The sequence below is a fragment of the Oncorhynchus clarkii genome, chromosome 16 (genome assembly GCF_045791955.1).
Source record: "Oncorhynchus clarkii lewisi isolate Uvic-CL-2024 chromosome 16, UVic_Ocla_1.0, whole genome shotgun sequence".
Lineage (NCBI taxonomy): Eukaryota > Metazoa > Chordata > Actinopteri > Salmoniformes > Salmonidae > Oncorhynchus > Oncorhynchus clarkii.
The window spans coordinates 17913449-17935816 of NC_092162.1; the positions used below are offsets into that span (position 1 = coordinate 17913449).

The following is a 22368-nucleotide window of genomic DNA, read 5'->3' on the forward strand; positions in this document are numbered from 1 at the left end:
TGAAGAAAGCAGTGGCCAGTCCCACGATTAATGTTCCAAATAAAATTGGTTTTGTAAGGCGCTTTATGGCAGACAGTTGATGTTGCTTCATGGTAGACAACCACCACCACTAGACTTGTCCGAAATTTTGCAAAATTAGTAACTGTTGTCCGTCCAAATATTCTTATTTCACTAGTATCTTGCAACAACTGTACCGTGACCTCCCCAAGAACGCAAAAGATGCACGTACAACGACTTCCGCCGGATCACCCCTCCCTTCATTACGAAACACGTTTAGTAGGAACCATTTAGTAGGAACCAACTACATTAAGGACCGTGTCCCGTTGGAGAAACAATTCGAGGACGGACCAATGCTTCCCAAACATCCGGCAACAACACTGGTATTAAAATGTGAAGATTATTACTTTATTTATATTGAGTGAACGTTCGTCATTGTAAATATATCAATCGATATTTTATTCATAGTAACTGTGACGAAGTGAACACATGTCGGGAAAAGGACATTCTGCGACGGGATCTGATCGGTTTGAATACCTGCAGACGCTTGTCACTGAGTTTCAGGACACTGACAGTGATGGTACGTTGCTAGCTAATGCAGTAGAGTAGGCTATATCATGGTTAATATAATATGTAGACATTGGTGTAGCTAATGTTTTAGAATGCAGAAGCCATGGTAATGATTTGGTGGATGATAGACCTCCTGTTTGATTATATTCTAGCTAAATCTTACTACACCATATATAACTAATTGAGTCTTTATTTGACCATGTGGTTGGCATTAGCTAACATTACTATCGAATTGTCCATTTCTTCTAGAGGCGAAAGAGCAAGTGCTGGCCAACTTGGCCAACTTCGCCTATGATCCTAGGAACCTGGAGGACCTGAGAACCCTTCAGGTTACTGATCTCTTCTTGGACATGCTCACAGAGGAAAATGAGAACTTTGTGGAGTTTGGGATAGGTGAGTATGGCACAAGGGACACTAGTTGTGAAATACATAAGATCATGTATAAATGATACATAACTTAAATTCAGATGTTCAAAAGGAGAATCTCTCCATCATGGAGTGCTTCTGTGCATTCCCAGGGGGTCTATGTAACCTGAGTATGGATCGGGAATGCCGTGACCAGATCCTGCAGAGCGAAGCAATCCCCTTGGTTACGGGATGCCTGTCCAGCCGCCGGGAGGAGACGGTGCTATCTGCCATCACCACACTCATGAATCTCACCACCGCTGCATCACGCACCCAAACCACCGACACCGCAGTGCTACAGTGCATGCTGCGTTTTTCCATCTCCCAGAGCCCACGCCTGCATAACCTGGCCTCTGTGTTCCTCCAGGACTGCTGCACTGAGGAGCAGGTGGCCAGGGCAGAGGCACAGATGCAGGGACACCATCCTACAGCACTGGGGATCCCCTTGCCTAAGGACTAGGCTAGTCTGGAGACATGATCGCTAGATCTGATGTCTGATCTCTGAGAAATTAACAGAGAATCACATACACCGAGTGTACAAAACATTAAGAACACCTGCTCTTTCCATGGCATAGACTGACCAGGTGTAAGCTATGATCCCTTATTGATGTCACTTGTTAAGTCCACTTCAGTCAGTGTAGATGAAGGGAAGGAGACGGGTTAAATAATTATTTTTAATCCTTGAGACAATTGAGACATGGATTGTGTGCCATTGAGGGTGAATGGGCAAGGCAAAATATTTAAGTGGCTTTGAATGAGTTATGGTAATAGATTCCAGGTGCACTGGTTTGTGTCAAGAACGGCAACGCTGATCGATTTTCACACTCAACCGTTTCCTGTGTGTATCAAGAATGGTCCACCACCCAAAGGATATCCAGCCAACTTGACAACTGTGGGAAGAATTTGAGTCAACATGGGCCAGCATCCCTGTGGAAAGCTTGACACCTTGTAGAGTTCATGCCCTGACGAATTGAGGCTGTTCTGAGGGAAAAACACCTTCCTAACTCAATATTAGGAAGGTGTTCTTTGTGCACTCCTACACAGTGTACAAAACACTGACTCGCGATGGAGGACTTTGTAACAAACATACTTTCCAATTTAAAATTGCTTTACACTTCAGTACCACATGAGACAACACCACTGCTATGCTTTGCCGTTGAAAGCTGTGATGTTAACTCGCTCGGTTGCTCTTAGCTATTGACAGTATGGACTTAAGACTCAGTTGACTCTGTCGACTCACTTCATCCCAGTTAGTTATTGCCGATTTAGAGATGACATAAGCTCTTATGTCCCCTTTGACTGAAGTTACTCAGCACATTAAAAGGGATTGGCAAGAGAAAGTCACTGCAAAGATTCACTGATCTCCAAATCCCTCTGGAACGTGTGGGTTCTCTCCATCACAGATGCTGCAGCGTCACAAGGATGGAATCTGGTTTGGTCTGGTGGGCCACATTCCAGCTTTGGTGGAGAAAAACGTGGTGTTGGGCCGGTCATTCACATTCCAGAGGATCAGTTGCATGGCTAATCTTGAGTTGGAATACATTGGGATTCGGAGATCAGTGATTCTGTGCAGTGTCTTGCTCAGGCGTATTCCACCAAAGCTGGTCAATATTGAGCCGAATCTCCTGCAGTCGTCTGCGACCCATTACTATTCTATCCAGTGACATCTTGACATATGGTCCCAATAAAGTCTCTGCATTCAGCAAACTCAGTATTTTTCATCAAATTCAATGCATTCCTTAGATACAAACATGGTCCCAATAAAGTACAGTGGCAAAAAATGTGAAATCTGGAATTACCTGGATTTCTGCATAAATTAGTCATAAAATTTGATCATCTTAGTCACAACAATAGACAGTGTGATTAAACTAAGAAGTTATTTTATTTTTCTTGTATATATTGAATACATAATTTAACATTCAGTGTAGGTTGGAAAAAGTATGTGTAGGCTAATGACTTCTCCAAAAGCTTCAGGAGTCAGCTAACCTGGAGTCTAATCAAGGAGACGAGATTGGAGATGTTGGTTAGAGCTGCCTTGCTCTATAAAAACACTCACAAAACTTGTCATTCACAAGAAGCATTACCTGATGTGAACCATGGATTGAACAAAAGAGGTCTCAGGAGACCGAAGATTAAGAATTGTTGACTTGCATAAAGCTGGAAAGGGTTACAAAAGTATCTCTAAAAGCCTTGATGCTCATCGGTCCACGGTAAGACAAATGGTCTGTAAATGAAGAAAGCACTGTTGCTACTCTCCTCTTGGAGTGGCCGTCCTGCAAAGATGACTGCAAGAGCACAGCGCAGAATGCTCAATGAGGTTAAGAAGAATCCTAGAATGTCAGCTAAAGACTTACAGAAATCTCTGGAACATGCTAACATCTCTGACAAGTCTACAATACATAAAACACTAAACAAGAATGGTGTTCATGGGAGGACACCATGGAAGAAGCCACTGCTGTCCAAAAAAACCATTGCTGCACGTCTGAAGTTCGCAAAAGAGCACCTGGCTGTTCCAAAGCGCTTCTGGCAAAATATTCTGTGGACAGATTAAACTAAAGTTGAGTTGTTTGGCAGGGACACACAACACTGTGTGGAGAAAAAAAGGCACAGCACACCAACATCAAAACCTCATCCCAACTGTAAAGTATGGTGGAAGGAGCATCATGGTTTGGGGCTGCTTTGCTGCCTCAGGGCCTGAACAGCTTGCTATCATCGACGGGAAAATGAATTCAAGTTTATCAAGACATTTTGCAGGAGAATGTATCTGTCCGCCAATTTTTTTAAATTTTTATTTCACCTTTATTTAACCAGGTAAGCTAGTTGAGAACAAGTTCTCATTTGCAACTGCGACCTGGCCAAGATAAAGCATAGCAGTTCGACACATAACAGAGTTAAACATGGAATGAACAAAACAGTCAATAATACAGTAGAAAGTGAAGTCTATATACAGTGAGTGCAAATAAGGTCAAATAGGGGAGTTAAGGCAACAAATAGGCCATGGTGGCGAAGTAATTACAATATGGCAATTAAACACGAATGGTAGATGTGCAAAAGATGGATGTGCAAGTAGAGATACTGTGGTGCAAAAGGAGCTAAATAAATAAATAAATACAGTATGGGAATGAGGTAGATAGATGGGCTATGAACAGGTGCAGTGATCTGTGAGCTGCTCTGACAGCTGGTTCTTAAAGCTAGTGAGGGAGATGGGAATCTCCAGCTTCAGTGATTTTTGCAGTTCGTTCCAGTCAGTGGCCACAGAGAACTGGAAGGAAAGGCGACCAAAGGAGGAATTGGCTTTGGGGGTGACCAGTGAGATATACCTGCTGGAGCGTGTGTTACGAGTGGGTGCTGCTATGGTGACCAGCGAGCTGAGATAGGGCGGGGCTTTACCTAGCAGAGACTTGTAGATAACCTGTAGCCAGTGGGTTTGGCGACGAGTATGAAGCGAGGGCCAGCCAACGAGAGCGTACAGGTCGCAGTGGTGGGTAGTATATGGGGCTTTGGTGACAAAACGGATGGCACTGTGATAGACTACATCCATTTTGCTGAGTAGAGTGTTGAAGGCTATTTTATAGATGACATCGGTAGGATGGACAGTTTTACGAGGGTATGTTTGGCAGCATGAGTGAAGGAAGCTTTGTTGTGAAATAGGAAGCCGATTCTAGATTTAATTTTTGATTGGAGATGCTTAATGTGAGTCTGGAAGGAGAGTTTACAGTCTAGCCAGACACCTAGGTATTTGTAGTTATCCACGTATTCTAAGTCCGAGCCGTCCAGAGTAGTGATGCTGGATGGGCGGGCAATGATCATTTGAATAGCATGCATTTAGTTTTATTTGTGTTTAAGAGCAGTTGGAGGCCACGGAAGGAGAGTTGTGTGGCATTGAAGCTCGTCTGGAGGTTAGTTAACACAGTGTCCAAAGAAGGGCCAGAAGTATACAGAATGTTGTCATCTGTGTAGAGGTGGATTAGAGAATCACCAGTAGCAAGATCGACATCATTGATGTATACAGAGAAGAGAGTCAGCCCGAGAATTGAACCCTGTGGCACCCCCATAAAGACTGTCAGAGGTCCGGGCAACAGGCCCTCCGATTTGACACACTGAGCTCTATCAGAGAAGTAGTTGGTGAACCAGGCGAGGCAATCATTTGAGAAACCAAGGCTGTTGAGTCTGCCAATAAGAATGTGGTGATTGACAGAGTCGAAAGCCTTGGCCAGGTCGATGAATACAGCTGCACAGTAATGTCTCTTATCGATGGCGGTTATGATATCGTTAAGGACCTTGAGCGTGGCTGAGGTGCACCCATGACCAGCTCGGAAACCAGATTGCATAGCGGAGAAGGTACGGTGTGATTCAAAATGGTCTGTAATTTGTTAACTTGGCTTTCGAAGACCTTAAGAGCTGCAGGGTAGAATAGATATAGGTCTGTAGCAGTTTGGGTCTAGAGTGTCTTCCCCCTTTGAAGAGGGGGATGACCGCGGCAGCTTTCCAATCTTTAGGAATCTCAGACGATACGAAAGAGGTTGAACAGGCTAGTAATATGGGTTGCAACAATTTCGGCAGATAATTTAAGAAAGAGAGGGTCCAGATTGTCTAGCCCGGCTGATTTGTAGGGGTCCAGATTTTGCATATCTTTCAGAACATCAGCTATCTGGATTTGGGTGAAGGAGAAATGGTGGGGGCTTGGGCGGGTTGCTGTGGAGGGTGCCGGGCAGTTGCCCGGGGTAGGGGTGGCCAGGTGGAAAGCATAGCCAGCTGTAGAGAAATGCTTATTGAAATTCTCAATTATAGTGGATTTGTCAGTTGTAACAGTGTTTCCTAGCCTCAGAGCAGTGGGTAGCTGGGATGAGGTGCTCTTATTCTCCATGGACTTTACAGTGTCCCAGAACTTTCTTGAGTTTGTACTGCAGGATGCAAATTTCTGTTTAAAAAAGCTAGCCTTGCCTCCCGGGTGGCGCAGTGGCTAAGGGCGCTGTACTGCAGCGCCAGCTGTGCCATCAGAGTCCTGGGTTCGTGCCCAGGCTCTGTCGTAACCGGCCGCGACCGGGAGGTCCGTGGGGCGACGCACAATTGGCCTAGCGTCGCCCGGGTTAGGGAGGGCTTGGTCGGTAGGGGTGTCCTTGTCTCATCGCGCACCAGCGACTCCTGTGGCGGGCTGGGCGCAGTGTACGCTAGCCAAGGTGGCCAGGTGCACGGTGTTTCCTCCGGCGCATTGGTGCGGCTGGCTTCCGGGTTGGATGTGCGCTGTGTTAAAGAAGCAGCGGCTTGGTTGGTTGTGTATCGGAGGACGCATGACTTTCAACCTTCATCTCTCCCGAGCCCGTACGGGAGTTGTAGCGATGAGACAAGATAGTAGCTACTACAACAATTGGATACTACGAAATTGGGGAGAAAAAGGGGTAAAAATTTTTTTAAAAAAAAGCTAGCCTTAGCTTTCCTAACTGCCTGTGTATATTGGTTTCTAACTTCCCTGAAAAGTTGCATATCACGGGGGCTATTCGATGCTAATGCAGAACACCACAGGATGTTTTTGTGCTGGTCAAGGGCAGACAGGTCTGGAGTGAACCAAGGGCTATATCTATTCCTGGTTCTACATTTTTTGAATGGGGCATGCCTATTTAAGATGGTGAGGAAGGCACTTTTAAAGAATAACCAGGCATCCTCTACTGTCGGGATGAGGTCAATGTCGTTCCAGGATACCCCGGCCAGGTCGATTAGAAAAGCCTGCTCGCAGAAGTGTTTTAGGGAGCGTTTGACAGTGATGAGGGGTGGTCGTTTGCTCGCAGACCCATTACGGATGCAGGCAATGAGGATTGCTGAGATCTTGGTTGAAAACAGCAGAGGTGTATTTGGGGGGTGAGTTAGTTAGGATGATATCTATGAGGGTGCCCGTGTTTACGGATTTGGGGTTATATCTGGTAGGTTCATTGATAAATTGTGTGAGATTGAGGGCATCAAGCTTAGATTGTAGGATGTCCGGGGTGTTAAGCATGTCCCAGTTTAGGTCACCTAGCAGCATGAGCTCAGAAGATAGATGGGGGGCAATCAAACCACATATGGTGTCGAGGGCACAGCTGGGGGCAGAGGGTGGTCTATAGCAAGCGGCAACGGTGAGAGATTTGTTTCTGGATAGGTACATTTTTAGAAGTAGAAGCTCATTGTTTGGGTACAGACCTGGATAGAAAGACAGAACTCTGCAGGTTATCTTTGCAGTAAATTGCAACACTGCCCCCTTTGGCAGTTCTATCTTGTCGGAAAATGTTATAGTTAGGAATGGAAATGTCAAGGTTTTTGGTGGTCTTCCTAAGCCAGGATTCAGACACGACTAGACAATTGAAGCTCAACAGAAGTTGGGTGATGCAACAGGACAACGACCAAAAACACAGAAGTAAATCAACAACAGAATGGCTTCAACAGAAGAAAATACACCTTCTGGAGTGGCACAGTCAGTCCTGACCTCAACCCGATTTAAAATGCTGTGGCATGACCTCAAGAGAGCAGTTCACACCAGACATCCTAAGAATATTGCTGAACTGAAACAGTTTTGTAAAAATGAATGGTCCAAAATTCCTCCTGAACGTTGTTCAGGTCTGATCCGCAACTACAGAAAACGTTTGGTTTATTGCCAAAGGGAGAGTCAACCAGTTATTAAATCCAAGGGTTCACATACTTTTTCCACCTTACACTGAATGTTTACATGGTGTGTTCGATAAAGACACACGTGTTATTAGTTTAAGCAGACTGTCTATTGTTGTGACTTAGATGATCAGATTTTATAACCAATTTATGCAGAAATCCAGGTAATTCCGAAAGATTCACATACTTTTTCTTGCCACTGTATTTTCCTATTTGGTATTCAAGTATTTGACTAGCAGGTCTCAAGTAGGCTGCATCTGTGATCTTCTTGGCCCTCTGACAGGGCAGGGTCTGAGTTTCTCATCCAGAAATACTGCATACCGGGCTCAGACAAGTGTTGGGTGCAGAGGATAGGTATCCTGGAAAAACAAAACCTGAGTGGAAATCTTATCCAGCTGTGTGTCTGCATGCTTCTATAGGTGTGTTTGAGAGGCTTTCCAGAGGCTTAACAGCCATCCACCTGCCACTGAGATCAATGAAAAAGCTAATGGCTTCTGTCCTCCAACAAAAACACAGACACCTACGCCCAACTTTTAATGGTAAGGTACATGTTTTTTATTTTGACATATAGGCAGCTGTAATATAAGGACGCTCGCTATTCGATCTACGTCGCCGAAGTACAGCTTCACTGAAATGTAAAGGCAATGTTCCCGCTTCAGCGTTAAACCCTGCAGATGTCGGCTCAATTGGAAATTACCTTTTACATTTTATAAAATCGCGGAATCTGTAACGCTTCGATTTTACAGACTGAATAGAGCTCCGAGTCACAGATTGATGAGGTGGTTTCAAGGCTGTCAATACAGTAAAATCATTTGGCTGTCAATGTTTATCTGACTGCTGTACATGGCTTCGCTTTCCTGTTAAACTGTGCCTGCTAAAACATAGCATTAGTCCAATGGGTTCTGCAAAAAGGTTTGCACTAAACAAGGCACAAATGATGGCACTTAAGGCTGCATTCAATCCATATCGCGGAAGATCCACGTTTAAAATTGAAAGGTCATTTCTGTGTTTACCGTGAATGCAGCCTCCGTGACTGCGGGAACATTGCCTTTAATTGTCAATCACTCTGTAAAGTGGATCTTCAGCCCTTAGGCTGCCCAATTTAGATATCTTTTCCAATTATTGGTCTTTTGACCAATCACATCAGATCTTTTCACATTAGCTCTTTAAAAAAAAAATATTAGTGGATAAAAGATAAGAATTGGGCTGCCTGTATAAATTCAGCCATAATGACTGATTTCAGCAGGTGCTTTGGCAGAGTGGAGCGAAAACATATGCCATGTGCCGGAGATATGAGCCACCATGTCTAGCCCGACTTTCTCTCTTTACTTCACAGACCTTCACAGTGCCAGAAACTTCTCTGTCTGCTCACGCAGTTTGTTCTTCTGGATCTGAAAGAGGAATTTAAAAAGGAGAGAATAAGTCTTTGTATTAAATACAGTGTTTTATGTCAGGGTGGTTTCTCAGATCGACCAGACAGCCGTGGTGGTTCGTGACTCCCTCCAACATGACGCCCTCTGAATGTGTTTAGCAGGACTGCTGCGTGCAGACTGCTTAATAGCTCGGTTTCCTTCTGTCTAGAGACAGAGGGGGACTGGGCTACTCAAATTACTCTCCATTTCTAAATGGTTTTGAAGTGTCTTGAGCGAGACTGAGGACCACGAGGAACATACAGTTTATGCAATGGACTGTTCATCAAAACTAATTTGTCTCTGACAATTACTTAAGCTTCCTGATTATGTCTTCAGAATTGTATAAACAAATACAAAACAAAATGTTGGTCAGCGTTCATGTAGAAACATACATTATGGGGCATGTCAGCTTAGCTTTGAGTAAGAGTATATGGTTTGAGAGATTACCTTTCCTGAAACTGTGAGCGGATAGTCATTCACAAATGTTACATAGCGTGGGATCTTGAAATGAGCAATCTGAGGGGAAAGAAGATAAAACAGAATAACAGTACGTTTCAAGGATTTAGGCTAGGCACAGCAGGATGTCGCAGAACCTTTCTTCTTCTTTCATTCAATCTCTCACCTTTCCCTTGCAGTAAGCTTTAATGTCCTCTGCACTGCAATCCTGTCCCGCCTTCAGCTTGAGGCAGGCACACACCTCCTCTCCCATACGCTCATCCTTTATTCCAATCACCTGATAGAGAGCGAGAAAGAAACGACATTAGCAGTCATTTCCCTAGAAAACGATCCTTCTGCTTCTGTTCAAGCATATATAAACAAACGGATTGAGAATTCACCTGTGCCTCCTGGACTTTAGGGTGGGTGTGTAGGAACTGCTCAATCTCAGCTGGGTATATGTTCTCCCCTCCTCGGATGATCATGTCCTTGATTCGACCCTCGATGCGGCAGAAGCCATACTTGTCCAGGCTGGCGATGTCACTGCATATGGGTATAAGGACACATGTATGACGCATAAGTCAAAGTTGAGACATCAGCATTTTGGGGAGGTGTATGGGACCAGACCTGTCCACTCACCCAGTCTTATACCAGCGGTCTTTGGCAATGCACTCGTCTGTCTTGGCGACATCCCCCCAGTACTCCAGCATTACACAGTAGCCCCTGATCATCAGCTCTCCTGATATCCCGAGAGGCATGAGCTGACCAGAGCCAGGGTCAACTACCTTAGCCTGAGGAACAGCAGTGATGAGCACAATAGGGTGTGACTCTACTGCAGTCAGTTACCATTACGATAATACAAATCAATGCTCCCAGCAGTTCTGCTGTAACATATATATACTTTAGTCATGCTTAAAAGGGACAGTTCAGGATTTTGGGGAATGGAAAGTCAGGTGAACTTGTGGATACCATTTTTATGTCTCTGCGTTCAGTATGAAGGAGGTTAGAGGTCGTTTTGCGAGCCAACGCTAACTAGTGTTAGCCCAATGACTGGAAGTTATGGTAACAGATAGACTTCCAGTCATTGTTCTAATGTTAGTTAGCAATTGCGCTAGGGCTCGTTAGCAACTTCCTTCAAACTGCAAGCAGAGATAAAAATGGTATCCAAGAGTTCATCTGACTCTGGGGAAGTAGATACAAATCAAATTTTATTTGTCACATACACATGGTTAGCAGATGTTAATGCGAGTGTAGCGAAATGCTTGTGCTTCTAGTTCCGACAATGCAGTAATAACCAACAAGTAATCTAACTAACAATTCCAAAACTACTGTCTTATACACAGTGTAAGGGCTTCATTGCCAAAATCCCGAGTTATCCCTTTAACAGACATAAATATACTTATTGTATAATAGAAGTAAAGACATTAAAACATATGCACATAAACGACTCAGGTGGATGAGACGTACCTCTATGTGACTGGCAATGCACCCAACAGTCTCTGACTTCCTCTCCAAATTGTCTGTTGGGAAGCCACAGAATGACACAGGGCTGTTCTCTGTGGTTCCATAGGCAATCTGTCAATCCAAAGTGAAACCACACACTGTTCAATTAAAACATACAGTATCACCACGGTGCTATTCTTGACGTTCTACAACCCTGTGTCATTTGCAGAGGTAGTCGGAGAAGGTGACTGAGGGGGCATGGAAAAGTCTGTCCGTCTGTCTACCAAATCATATTTGTCACATACACATGGTTAGCAGATGTTAATGCGAGAGCAGCGAAATGCTTGTGCTTCTAGTTCCGACCATGCAGTAATATCTAACAAGTAACAATTTCACAACAACTACCATATACACACAAGTGTAAAGGGATGAATAAGAATATGTACATAAATATATGAAGGAGTGATGGCCGAACTGCATAGGCAAGATGCAGTAGATGGTATAGAGTACAGTGTATATACATATGAGATGAGTAATGTAGGGTATGCAAACATTATATAAAGTGGCATTGTTTAAAGTGGCTAGTGATACATTTATTACTTCCAATTTTTATTAAAGTGGCTTGAGATTTTAGTCAGTGTGTTGTCAGCAGCCACTCAATGTTAGTGATGTCTGATGGCCTTGAGATAGAAGCTGTTTGTCAGTCTCTCGGTCCCAGCTTTGATGCACTGGGCCCACTGTCTGGTGGACAGTTTCCTGTCAGTACCGGACGTCAGCGTGACTTCACAGTTCCAAGGCTAGGACCAGCTGAGTCAGCGAGGGGCAGGGGGTGAGTCAGCAGGCAAGCCAGGGCATTGGAGCTCAGTGAGGTATGTGGTGCCCCCCTGACAACTGGCACACCTGTGCAGTAGGATGGTGCCTGCCCCCTTTCCCCTCTGTAAACCTCACCCCATACATATGTCCTGCTGTGGCCTTTCACTGACCAGGGAGTCCTCTTGATAACCTTTTCTTGATTACCGTTTTTAAATTGACAAATTTCAACTGGGTCGTCGGCAGAAGTTGTAAGTTGAGTGAAATGAAGGCTAAGATTTTATATAGCAGGACCAATGGAGTCAGCAATGGTTTCGTCCTCTGAAGCGCTCGCTAGACGATTCATCTGCTGCCACAAGCACATCCTTCTGAGGGCCAAGTCCAGTAGTGATAGAGTGGCAGAGTAAGGTCATCACTGGTGAACAGAAAGGCATTGAAGGAGCCGTTTGGGGATGGGGAGAATGTTCGCCTGGGCAGCCAGGAGAAAGACGTTCCCGATAAAATGCTAGATTTCTTAAGTAAACTCGAGATTCCACTTATCATGAGAGTGTCCATCGGACTCATAAACACACCCTTCTGAGGCCAAAGCGTCATAGGAGCTGAGCCAGCAAGCCCAAGGGCTGAAGTGGACAACTTCGCTCTCTCTCTCCCTCCATCCCTTCCTGTCTCTTTCCCCTCATGCTCCTGGTCAATTTCAAGTAGCCAATGGATCAGCGCTCGAGACCAAGGTCTCACATCTGGTTGGTTAAGGCCCACTCAGAGCCACACACACCTCTGAGTGAAAGCTAATGAAAAATATTGTGATTTCTAAACATACACTATCTGCTGAAACTCAATTCAGCCAGACACAACCTTGCCTCTATTTGGAAAGTGAGAGTGACCACAAAGACCATTGTAACACCCTACTCCTTTTCAAAATAGTAGAAAATATGCACGCAGGCATGAAACTGGGCATTTGAAACCTTCTATTAGTGAGGTGAAGAGGGACCATTTCACATTTTTTGGACTTGAAAAGGAGTCCCGCCACTTGCCAACCATCTGGTGACGATTATGGGTTATAAAACAGCCACAAAGGAGCTCCTTTTCCTCTGACTGCAGACTGAAAAACAATAGAGACGTCTAGAACCCTAAACACTGGAACCTTAAATCTCTTACCTACCGCCTGACTACACTCAGGCAACTATTTTAGAAATGACTGACAATGGCCACGGCCTGTGGAGGGCCTCTTATCTACCCAACAAAAATCCAGGTAACCTGTACAGGTATACAGACCATTGCTATATTGGCTTGATCCACCAAGACACTGTATTTGATTTGGAAGCACATTTTGCCCTTCTTGAGAGTGCAATGTTTATTATATATATATATATATATATCTTATATAACTAAAATGACCTAGAGATCCTTTGCCTGCTAAACATAACAAGCAACTGAAACTTATGCACGCACAAAAACTGTTTGATTAAATGTCTCATGCAGAAGATCTGGAAGCTTTTTAGAAATTTTAACCAGAAGTTAGGGGAATTTAGTTGAGCTCCCTATGGTCAGTGGAAGATCCCGAACTGTGTGCGCAGAGTTAAACTCTCGGAGACACTTGACTTCCTCTTGCAGCCGTCTCCACGTAACACCTCGGTGAGCCCTCCTCAGATTTTTCCTCAAATAAATGTTATAAATAGTGCTGTGTTCTGTTCAGCGCCGTGCCGTCCTCCTCTCAAAGCCCCAAGTGAATATTTTTTTGCACTGCCCCCCTTTTCTCTCAGTCGCACACTCACTCTCTCACACCAGCTCACCTCTTGCCTTCCCTCTCGGAATCCTCTCTCGCCCTGAGACTTTCTGGAGGACTTTTTCTAGCTTGGAGTGCCTGCCAAGCAGTGAAAAGAAGCTCTCAGGAAGAGGCAGAAGACCGATAAGGTGGACAGACAAAAGTCTAGAGTAGCAGCGTCAGCATGCGGTGTGTGAGCTTCCTCTCGGTCTGGCCATACCTGCTGGTCCTTGGCCCGGTGGTATGGGGTGCTCCCAGCCAGTGCCCGGCCCTGTGTCACTGCCACGGGGACCTGCAGCACGTCATCTGTGACAACGTGGGGCTAAAGAATATTCCACAGGTGTCCGAGGCCACCCGTCTGCTCAACCTGCAGCGGAACAACTTGGGCAGCCTGCCCACCGGCTCCTTCGCCAGCAGCAAGGGTCTCATCTCGTTGCACATGCAGCACTGCCAGCTCCGCGAGATCGGCGGACAGGCCTTCAAGGGGCTCAAGAAGCTGATCTACCTCTACCTGTCCAACAACGAGATCACCAGCATCAAGCCGGGTGCCTTCGAGGACCTCACCGAGCTCACCTACCTCTACCTGGACGGCAACCGCATCAGCGACCTACCCAAGGGTATCTTCTCGCCCATGATCAACCTGTTCATCCTGCAGCTCAACGATAACAAGCTGCGCGACATCAAGCCAGGCACCTTCGCCGGAGCCAAGGACCTGCGCTGGCTGCACATGAGTGGCAATGAGATGAGCTCGCTGCAGCCGGGCTCTCTGGACGAAGTAGAGAACCTGGCCATCCTGCACCTTGACAGGAACAGGCTGTCCACCTACCCTAGTCTGGCCTTGAGCAAGCTGAGAGTGGTGGAGGAACTGAGCCTGGCCAAGAACCCCCTGAGAAGCATCCCTGACAACGCCTTCCAGAGCTTCGGACGCTACATGGAGAAGCTGCACCTGGACGGCATGGGTCTGGAGAAGGTTAGTCTCTCAGATTGTTTGTGGGATGGGTGTGGGTCATTTTTGTGGGTGCAAGGTGCTTATTGAGTTGGGAAGAATCAAGCGGGGATTGAAACTTTAAGAGAACGGCAAGGCAATAACATGGATGTGGTAAATAAGTCTACTATGACGAGTAGATAACAATTCATTTCAAAACCTTAGAATATTGAACATTTACAACAGATCCATTTCATGCAACCTGAATCTCATTTATTTGACGCAGTTAGCCATTCAGGAGACAGAGAAAGCTTCAGTAAGTATACATATTTTGTATTCTTGTCTACTCTAGCAACCCTGTGGATTAGGGAGGCTTGTTGTTTGTTTGTTTTGGTTCTGGCTTGCCATATTTCATCTGCTATTTATATGTACAGTCTGGCTTGCCACCGGCCAACTCCCTCTTTTCTAGTAGCCAAAAGTTGTTTCTCTTTTCCCAGTTCTGTGGTTGCGTACTGTAGCCTGAGGAGGGCAGATAATAATGTGAGGTGGTTTAGTAGATTGCTACCATTCATCATATGATCACTGACAGTTCAAATTTATGAGAGTGGAATACTCAAATCAAATTTTATTGGTTGCGTACATACTTAGATGTTATTGCGGGTGTAGCAAAATCCTTGTGTTCCTAGCTCCAACAGTGCAGTAATATCTAACAATATTCACAAATCTAAATATAGAAATATTAGGACGAACATTGGAGTGTATATATATATATTTTTTTAAACACACAGTATCAGTCAAAGGTTTGGACACACCTACCCATTCAATGGTTTTTCTTTATTTGTACTATTTTCTACATTGTAGAATAATAGTGAAGATATCAAAACTATGAAATAACACATGAAATCATGTAGTAACAAAAAAAAGTGTTAAATGAAATCAAAATATATTTTATATTTGAGGAATGCTTTTCCAACAGTCTTGAAGGAGTTCCCACATATGCTGAGCACTTGTTGGCTGCTTTTCCTTCACTCTGCATCCAACTCATCCCAAACCATCTCAATTAGATTTAGGTCAGCTGATTGTGGAGGCCAGGTCATCTGATGCAGCACTCAATCACTCTCTTTGGTCAAACAGCCCTTACACAGCCTGGAAGTGCGTTGGGTCATTGTCCTGTTGACAAACAAATGATAGTCCCACTAAGCCCAAACCAGAATGGATGGTGTATTGCTGCAGGATGCTGTGGGAGCCATGCTGGCTAAGTGAGCCTTGAATTCTAAATAAATCACAGACCACCAGCAAAGCACCCCCACACCTCCATGCTTCACAATGGGAACCACACATGCAGAGATCACCCATTCACCTACTCTGCGTCTTACAAATACACAGCGGTTGGAACCAAAAATCTCAAATTTGGACAGATTTCCACCAGTCTAATGTCCATTGCTCGTGTTTCTTGGCCCAAGCAGGTCTCTTCTTATTATTGGTGTTCTTACGTAGTGGTTTCTTTGCAGCAATTCACGCAGTCTCCTCTGAACAGTTGATGTTGAGATGTGTCTGTTACTGAAACTCTGAAGCATTTATTTGGGCTGCAATTTCCGAGGCAGGTAACTCTAATGAACTTATCCTCTGCAGCAGAAGTACCTCTGGGTCTTCCTTTCCTGTCGCAGTCCTCATAAGAGCCAGTTTCATCATAGCGCTTTATGGTTTTGCGACTGCACTTGAAGGAACTTTCAAAGGTCTTGAAATTTTCCGAATTGACTCACCTTAAAGAAATGATGGATTGTCGTAATATGGACTTGGTCTTTTACCACCCCTACCCTGTCACAACACAACTGATTGTCTCAAATGCATTAAGGAGGAAAGAAATTCCACAAATGTAATTTTAAGGCACACCTGTAAATTGAAATGCATTCCAGGTGACTACCGCATGAAGCTGGTTGAGAGAATGCCAACAGTGTGCAAAGCTGTCAAGAATATGTAATATAAAATATATTTTGATTTGTTTAACACTTTTTTGGGTTACTACATGATTCCATATGTGTTATTTCATAGTTTTGATATCTTCACTATTATTCTACAATGTAGAAAAAATAAAGAAAAACCCCTGAATGAGTAGGTGTGTCTAAACTTTTGACTGGTACTATATGTGTGTGATGTATAGACATTGTGCACTTTCTCCGCATCGCTCTAACTGTAACCTAATAAGATCCTTATGACTTATCCACCCATATGGGAAGAAAATAGGTCACACAGGCTTTGGGTCAGGATGCACGTGCTGAGACCAGCGGGATCTCTGTCTCGGGCTGTTTGTCGGCAAAACAGTTGCCTGTGGTTTTAGCCGGTGTTTTAGCCCTGATTGCTCTGCTCGCCATATGGTGTGGTACAAAGAGATCTCTTCCCCTGAAAGTGTGTAGGTCAGGAGGATTGCACAGTGGGAGAGAGGAGTGGTATTCTAGTCTTACGTTTCTCCATTCCCATATAGAACTGTAGTTGGTTGGTGGACTGTTGGCGCTGAAGATTGGATTCATGTCCAATTTAGCTTGGTGAGGACAAGAAGTGGAGTTGGCGGAGGGATCCGGTCCCTGCTGTTTATATTAAGGAGATATGGGCGACACATACATGCCGTCCTAATTGGGAGATTTCAAACAATGTCAGGTGGCATCACCTAGTAAGCATCACACTCTTCAGCTTCAGCTCGTACAGTACTGTAAACCCAGACACACCATCATACAAGGGTTCCTGAAGCATAGCCCGAGATATCCTTGACCATGCAGTGAGTGGGCGGCGTTGACGCAGGTCTTGATCATTCCTGAGGTTCAGGTTGGTGTGTGAGGTGGGTGACCGCCTCATTACACTTAAATGGTGCAGCCCGACAAGGTTTTTAAGATCTGGCTAGCTTCCATCCTTTGGTGGGGAAGGAGTTTTGAACTGTCATACAGACACTCCAAGGCTATATAGTTCAGGGAACAACAGCAGACACAGTCCAGAGAGCACAGGAAATGGTTTCCTGTCTAGAGATAATCGTCGATCCTACACCTAGTAACGCATAGCGTAACAATGTAAGAGGTAACAAGGTTGAATGAACCCCAGTCAAGGCCTGAGTGGAGAGATGGGAAAGGTATGCCTCGAGACACTTATCACATATACTGATTGAGGGGTTAGCTTGCTGCTGCCCATTCATTCCAAACTCAGTTAATCCAATATTTGAGTTTTTCAAATCATAATACAGTATGGAGAGATTCCACAGGGGAAATGGTAAAATAACAAGCATCTCTCAGGCAGACTGTACCAGTGAAAGTGAGGGGAAAGCAGTGTGAGATGGCAAGGTTTTGGGGTGGCGGGGGGGGGGGCACATGGTGGGGGAGAGTAAAAAGCAATTTTCCAGTCAAATGTGGGTATTTTTAGGGTGTTTTTGTTTGCTAGCCCGTATCCAAGCATGTACTGTACCAGCCAAATTCTAGAATTTTCAGTGTGTTTTTTCCCCTTGGCAGGAGGGTCCTGCCAACAGGTCAGTAAGGGTTAGGAGACAGGTAAATAGAGGCAGGGTGTTCCGTAGCCCATGAAGGACGGGTATTTTTAGCTTGCATAGGTGAATGGACAATTGGGCCCTTTGCAAGCGTTCTTGGCAGAGAAGTGGCTCAGAGAGAGAGACTAAAAAAAGAGAGCAAAAACAACCTGGCCACGATGGAAGTCATCCATCTTCCATTGCTGCAAATTACCAGAAGCCTCCACCTTGGCACTTGCGCCCTTCTGCAGTGGAAATTTCCAAAAGACACCTCAATCAACAGCCTCATCTCTTATAGTCTTACATAACATGTTGCAAAAGCCCACCCTCCTCTCACGGCTGCCCCCGGAACCTCCTTCACGCCCTGTTAAGAGGCTAAGAGCCAACCCACTGGACAAACGGGTTGAGTCAACGTTCTTTCAAAGTGATTTGTCAACATTTTGTGACGTGGAAAATACATTGGATTTGGAAAAACGGTTGTTTTGAGAGTCAAATTTCAACCACAGGATTATGTCATCATGTTAACCAAATTTCAACAGACAAACCCTGTACAAATTCCCCTAAAATGATACCTTGAAAACAACGTCAGATCTTCAACATTTATATCCACTATCTGAAAAAAACAGGCTGGGCAGCACCTCCTACTGGAGAACTGATCTATCTACTGCTACCTGTTGGTCTCCCATCCAAGGTTTTAACTAAGCCCTGCTTAGCTATGATATTTGTCACTGACTATTACCAATGTGCTATGATGAGAATGATTGTTAAGATCTCACTCATGCTATCAAAGTCATTCCAAAAGGGTAGGTTTAACAGAACAAATTAAATGTGACCATACTTTCACTCATATCATCAATGATGCTATTTAGGCCTATATAGCATTTACAAAGTCAACAACTATTGTTTCAATTCAACCCAGAATTCAACTAAAAATAAACAATAAAATAAGCCTAGGGTTTCAAGCTCTGGTTGATTGAAAAGGACAGGTACTTCTGTAGACAAGTTAACAAATTATATGTTGAATTCATGTCTCCAACTCAACCAAAAATACAAGTTAAAGAATAGGATTAAGCCCATCCAAGAAGTAGATATGCCTATATCTCCTTTTAAAATGTTGATATTTGGTTGCGTTGTCAACCAAACACAATTCAATGTTACTTTTGTAATACAGTAAATAGCCTAAAGTTATCTTACAAACTAATGTAACATTCAACCTTAAAATGAGTAACACAACCATGGCCATATTAGGGTTACTGTAACTATACATTTATTTTATATGTAATCATATAAAAGCGTGAATGTTCAAGATAGCATGCATAGGTAATCACAAGTCTGTGGAGATCCTCACAATTGCTGTAATATTCTGTGCAGAATCTTGAACATCATTGATCACTTGCACCATGTACTTTTTATGTCATCTCAATTGCAAGCCAGGTCATTTGGTTCTGCTATTAAATGAAACACAGTGATAGATATTTTGTTTATTTACACAACAAATAAATATTGACATTGTATTCCCATTTGGTGCTTTTAAAAATGGTTGAAAGCGTAGCGATACACGTTTGGGTGACAACTAAACCAAAAACCAGACATTGTTTTTCCATTGGAATTTGGTTGTGCTCTTAGATGATTGAAAGTACAGTGATAACACGTTGGAAATTCAACTAACTTTGAGTGGGTGAATATAGGTTGTAATCCCATTGATCAACGTCTCAACCAAATATTACCCAATTATTCACGCTGAAACATAACAGGGTGCATCAGCTCATCTTGCACCTCTGTGGAGTTTTTAGCAGCCTCAGAAAATGCGTATGAAGTTTGGGAGAAGGGAGGGGTGAGACAGTCCAGTTTACATAAGCAACGGTACAGGAACCAGTTATGAGTGGAGGCTTTCATGTCAGACAGAGTGACATTGCTGTAGAAAAAAAAACAATCCCCTCTACCAAGCATCGCTGTCTGCCCTATGACAGATATTAAGGATGAGGTTTAACTGCAAATTCTACATCCATTTACAGCACCAGGCATGCCTTCCCTGCCATGTGAGAAAGGGGAGATCTACCTTATTGTTGAGTTCAGGGTTTCAATAGTTGAATTCAGGGATTTCAAATCAGTCACATGAAGCTTTTATACTTGCAATTAACTACTTTTGGATTTGAAGGACGAGACTATTCTTGGTCATGACATTATGGTTTAAATATCTCTCGTCGAAGTCTACCTCTTCTGATGAAACTGAAAAGCCTCCTAGACTGTGTCTTATATCTGTCTGCCTGTAGTTTTCTGACGGGGCGTTCAACGGCATGACGGCCATCAAGTCTCTGCACTTGGACAACAACAAGCTCAAGTCCCTGCCCAAGAGCCTGGAGTTCACCAGCATCACCAACCTCACGCTCGCCAACAACCCCTGGAGCTGCACCTGCACGCTAGCCCCTCTGCGCAAGTAAGTAATGACCTCACCTTTACACACACATACAGTAGGAATTCTTACCTGGAACTGACTGGTAGAACTGGTAGACTGGTAGAAAACCCACACACAAACAGTTGTCTATTTGATATGCACACTAAACGGAATCCATGAATACATTTCAACATTCTAAAACCTTGATTAGCAAACATATTATCCAAACCGCGAGAGAGAACTTCCAAGACCCTGTATGTCTGATTCTCTCGGTTTCCCTCCACTAGGTGGATGGATTCTAGCCGCCAGCGCCCTGATGCGCTCTGTGCCGCTCCGTCCTCACAGAGAGGAAAGCAGATCAGGGACAGCTCTGCCTTCAGCGACTGCACAGTTAAGACAAAGAGAGCCAAGAAGGGCACACGCCATTAAAAACACAGGTAACCTGACTGACGATGACTCGACGAAATACAAAACTAGTCCGTAAATAGGCAAGTTGAAACCTCAGTCAAGTGAAGTTATGAGCTGAGCTTAGCAAGCCTAAGAGTTTCTCAGTATCAGACTTGAGATGTTGCAGTCATATGCATTGTGATACATATTTCACATTTTTGTTGGTCCCCTTCTGGCTTCAATGCTTTCCTCACGGTTTGAATTCTTACAAAAGGATTGTATTTATGTGTTTGGGGACTTGGCACAACATGACATTGGATTGAAACGATAGCACTTAAGGTCGGGGGATGGGTTTGGACCGGCCTAGCTTGACATTCTTCTTTTCCCTCAGAACTCTGTCTTCTGTCCTCTGGCTGTTATTTTCCCATCTTGGCCTTGGGGTCCTGTCCAGAAAAGAACAGTGTGTCCCGGTCATGGCGTTGAACAATTGGAGGGCAGACTGTTTGACTTGGCTGCTGATGTTTGTGTCTTTCCACAGGAAACGCTGCCTAGAGGGGAAAGGCCTGTCCAGGTGACAGGCTCGGTACGTGTGCAGAGAAAGAAAGCGACGCTAACTGCTACTTAAAGACCGTCCATCTCACTATCTGCCAAATATCATGCATCCCACAACCAACATTCAGACGAGCAGCCATGTTGACTCTCCTTCTCTCGCTCTCCCTAAAGCCAGCTTTACACCCTCACCTCTCAGGACCCCATCACCTGCTGCTACAGCAACGGCCTGCATCATCCCCCAAGCCCCCCCTAACAACCTTCCAAATGGAATGTTCCAGGCCAGGTCTCCCTTTATTTAATGTGGTTCACTCGGTTGGTCATGTCTCGCTTCTCCCATGAGAAATTCTGTCAGACTGAGAAAACAACATCCTGAAAGGACTGTGACCGTAAAACGGACCTTGACATATTGTGACTTGACCCGACTCCGCTCAAAACTCTGACCAAAGGTAAATGACACAACACAGCGCAGGCGGCTAAGGACTTTTTCTGAACGGGTTTATGAGATAATGGAGCAACGGCAAGTTGAAAAGGAACATAGTCAGAGATGACAGAGAGGAGTCCAGTTCTCCAGCAGTATCTTTCGTTTAAAGACTGTCCTTTGTATGTATTCAATCTCCCCAGAGATACAAAAAAATAATAATCATGCTTACATGAATGGAGGTTGGAAGTGTTTGCAGTGCCTTTAGGTCTGTTATCACAGGAGGACATGTTGTACAGTTCAAAATGGATTAGAGAATAGGTAGCAGAGGTGTCATGTCTGAGTCTTTGACTAAATATTTAGCCTTTTCCACCCCCCCCCCCCCCCCCCCCCCCCCACTCCCACTGCTGTGGCAATGCTTACACTGTGTGACATTTCATTTAAAGTAATTGATTTACATTGAAAACAAGATACTTTCTACTGCTAAATCAATGGATTATCTATAGGCATTGAAGACTTCCCAAACTCTGGGAGCATGTAGGTACCCCCCTTTCCCTTTCATAACTCTTTAATATTTGACTCTTCAGCATCTTTTTTAATGTATATTGAACATCATATTTTGGGGGGTCATCTAAGAAATAAATATGTAACCTTGTCTGTACTGATTCCATTTTCAACTACTCTGCGCTAACATATTAACAGAGAGATCATGTCAT

General features: G+C 44.3%; 3 protein-coding genes across 3 annotated transcripts in view; 2 read left to right on the plus strand and 1 right to left on the minus strand.

The window, feature by feature from the left end:
- The first annotated feature begins 318 nt into the window (after window positions 1-318).
- Window positions 319-2679, plus strand: LOC139368086 (armadillo repeat containing 7). Its single transcript, XM_071106650.1, has 4 exons — window positions 319-380; window positions 466-577; window positions 817-960; window positions 1086-2679. The coding sequence occupies exons 2-4, from the start codon at window positions 487-489 to the stop codon at window positions 1430-1432; spliced, it is 582 nt and encodes a 193-aa protein (XP_070962751.1). The 5' UTR covers window positions 319-380; window positions 466-486; the 3' UTR covers window positions 1433-2679.
- Window positions 2680-8139: 5460 nt separating this feature from the next.
- LOC139368087 (acyl-CoA synthetase family member 2) overlaps window positions 8140-22368 on the minus strand; it is a 30890-nt gene continuing 16661 nt past the window's right edge. The window contains exons 11-16 of the mRNA XM_071106651.1: window positions 10923-11030; window positions 10095-10246; window positions 9857-9998; window positions 9643-9753; window positions 9468-9536; window positions 8140-8999 (exon numbers count right to left, since the gene is read on the minus strand). Of these exons, the coding sequence (XP_070962752.1) occupies window positions 8949-8999; window positions 9468-9536; window positions 9643-9753; window positions 9857-9998; window positions 10095-10246; window positions 10923-11030 (633 nt within the window). The 3' untranslated portion in view covers window positions 8140-8948. The remainder of the gene's footprint in view (window positions 9000-9467; window positions 9537-9642; window positions 9754-9856; window positions 9999-10094; window positions 10247-10922; window positions 11031-22368) is intronic.
- Window positions 12799-22311, plus strand: LOC139368088 (chondroadherin). The gene is made up of 4 exons (XM_071106652.1): window positions 12799-14440; window positions 20174-20337; window positions 20583-20732; window positions 21221-22311. The coding sequence occupies exons 1-3, from the start codon at window positions 13655-13657 to the stop codon at window positions 20722-20724; spliced, it is 1092 nt and encodes a 363-aa protein (XP_070962753.1). The 5' UTR covers window positions 12799-13654; the 3' UTR covers window positions 20725-20732; window positions 21221-22311.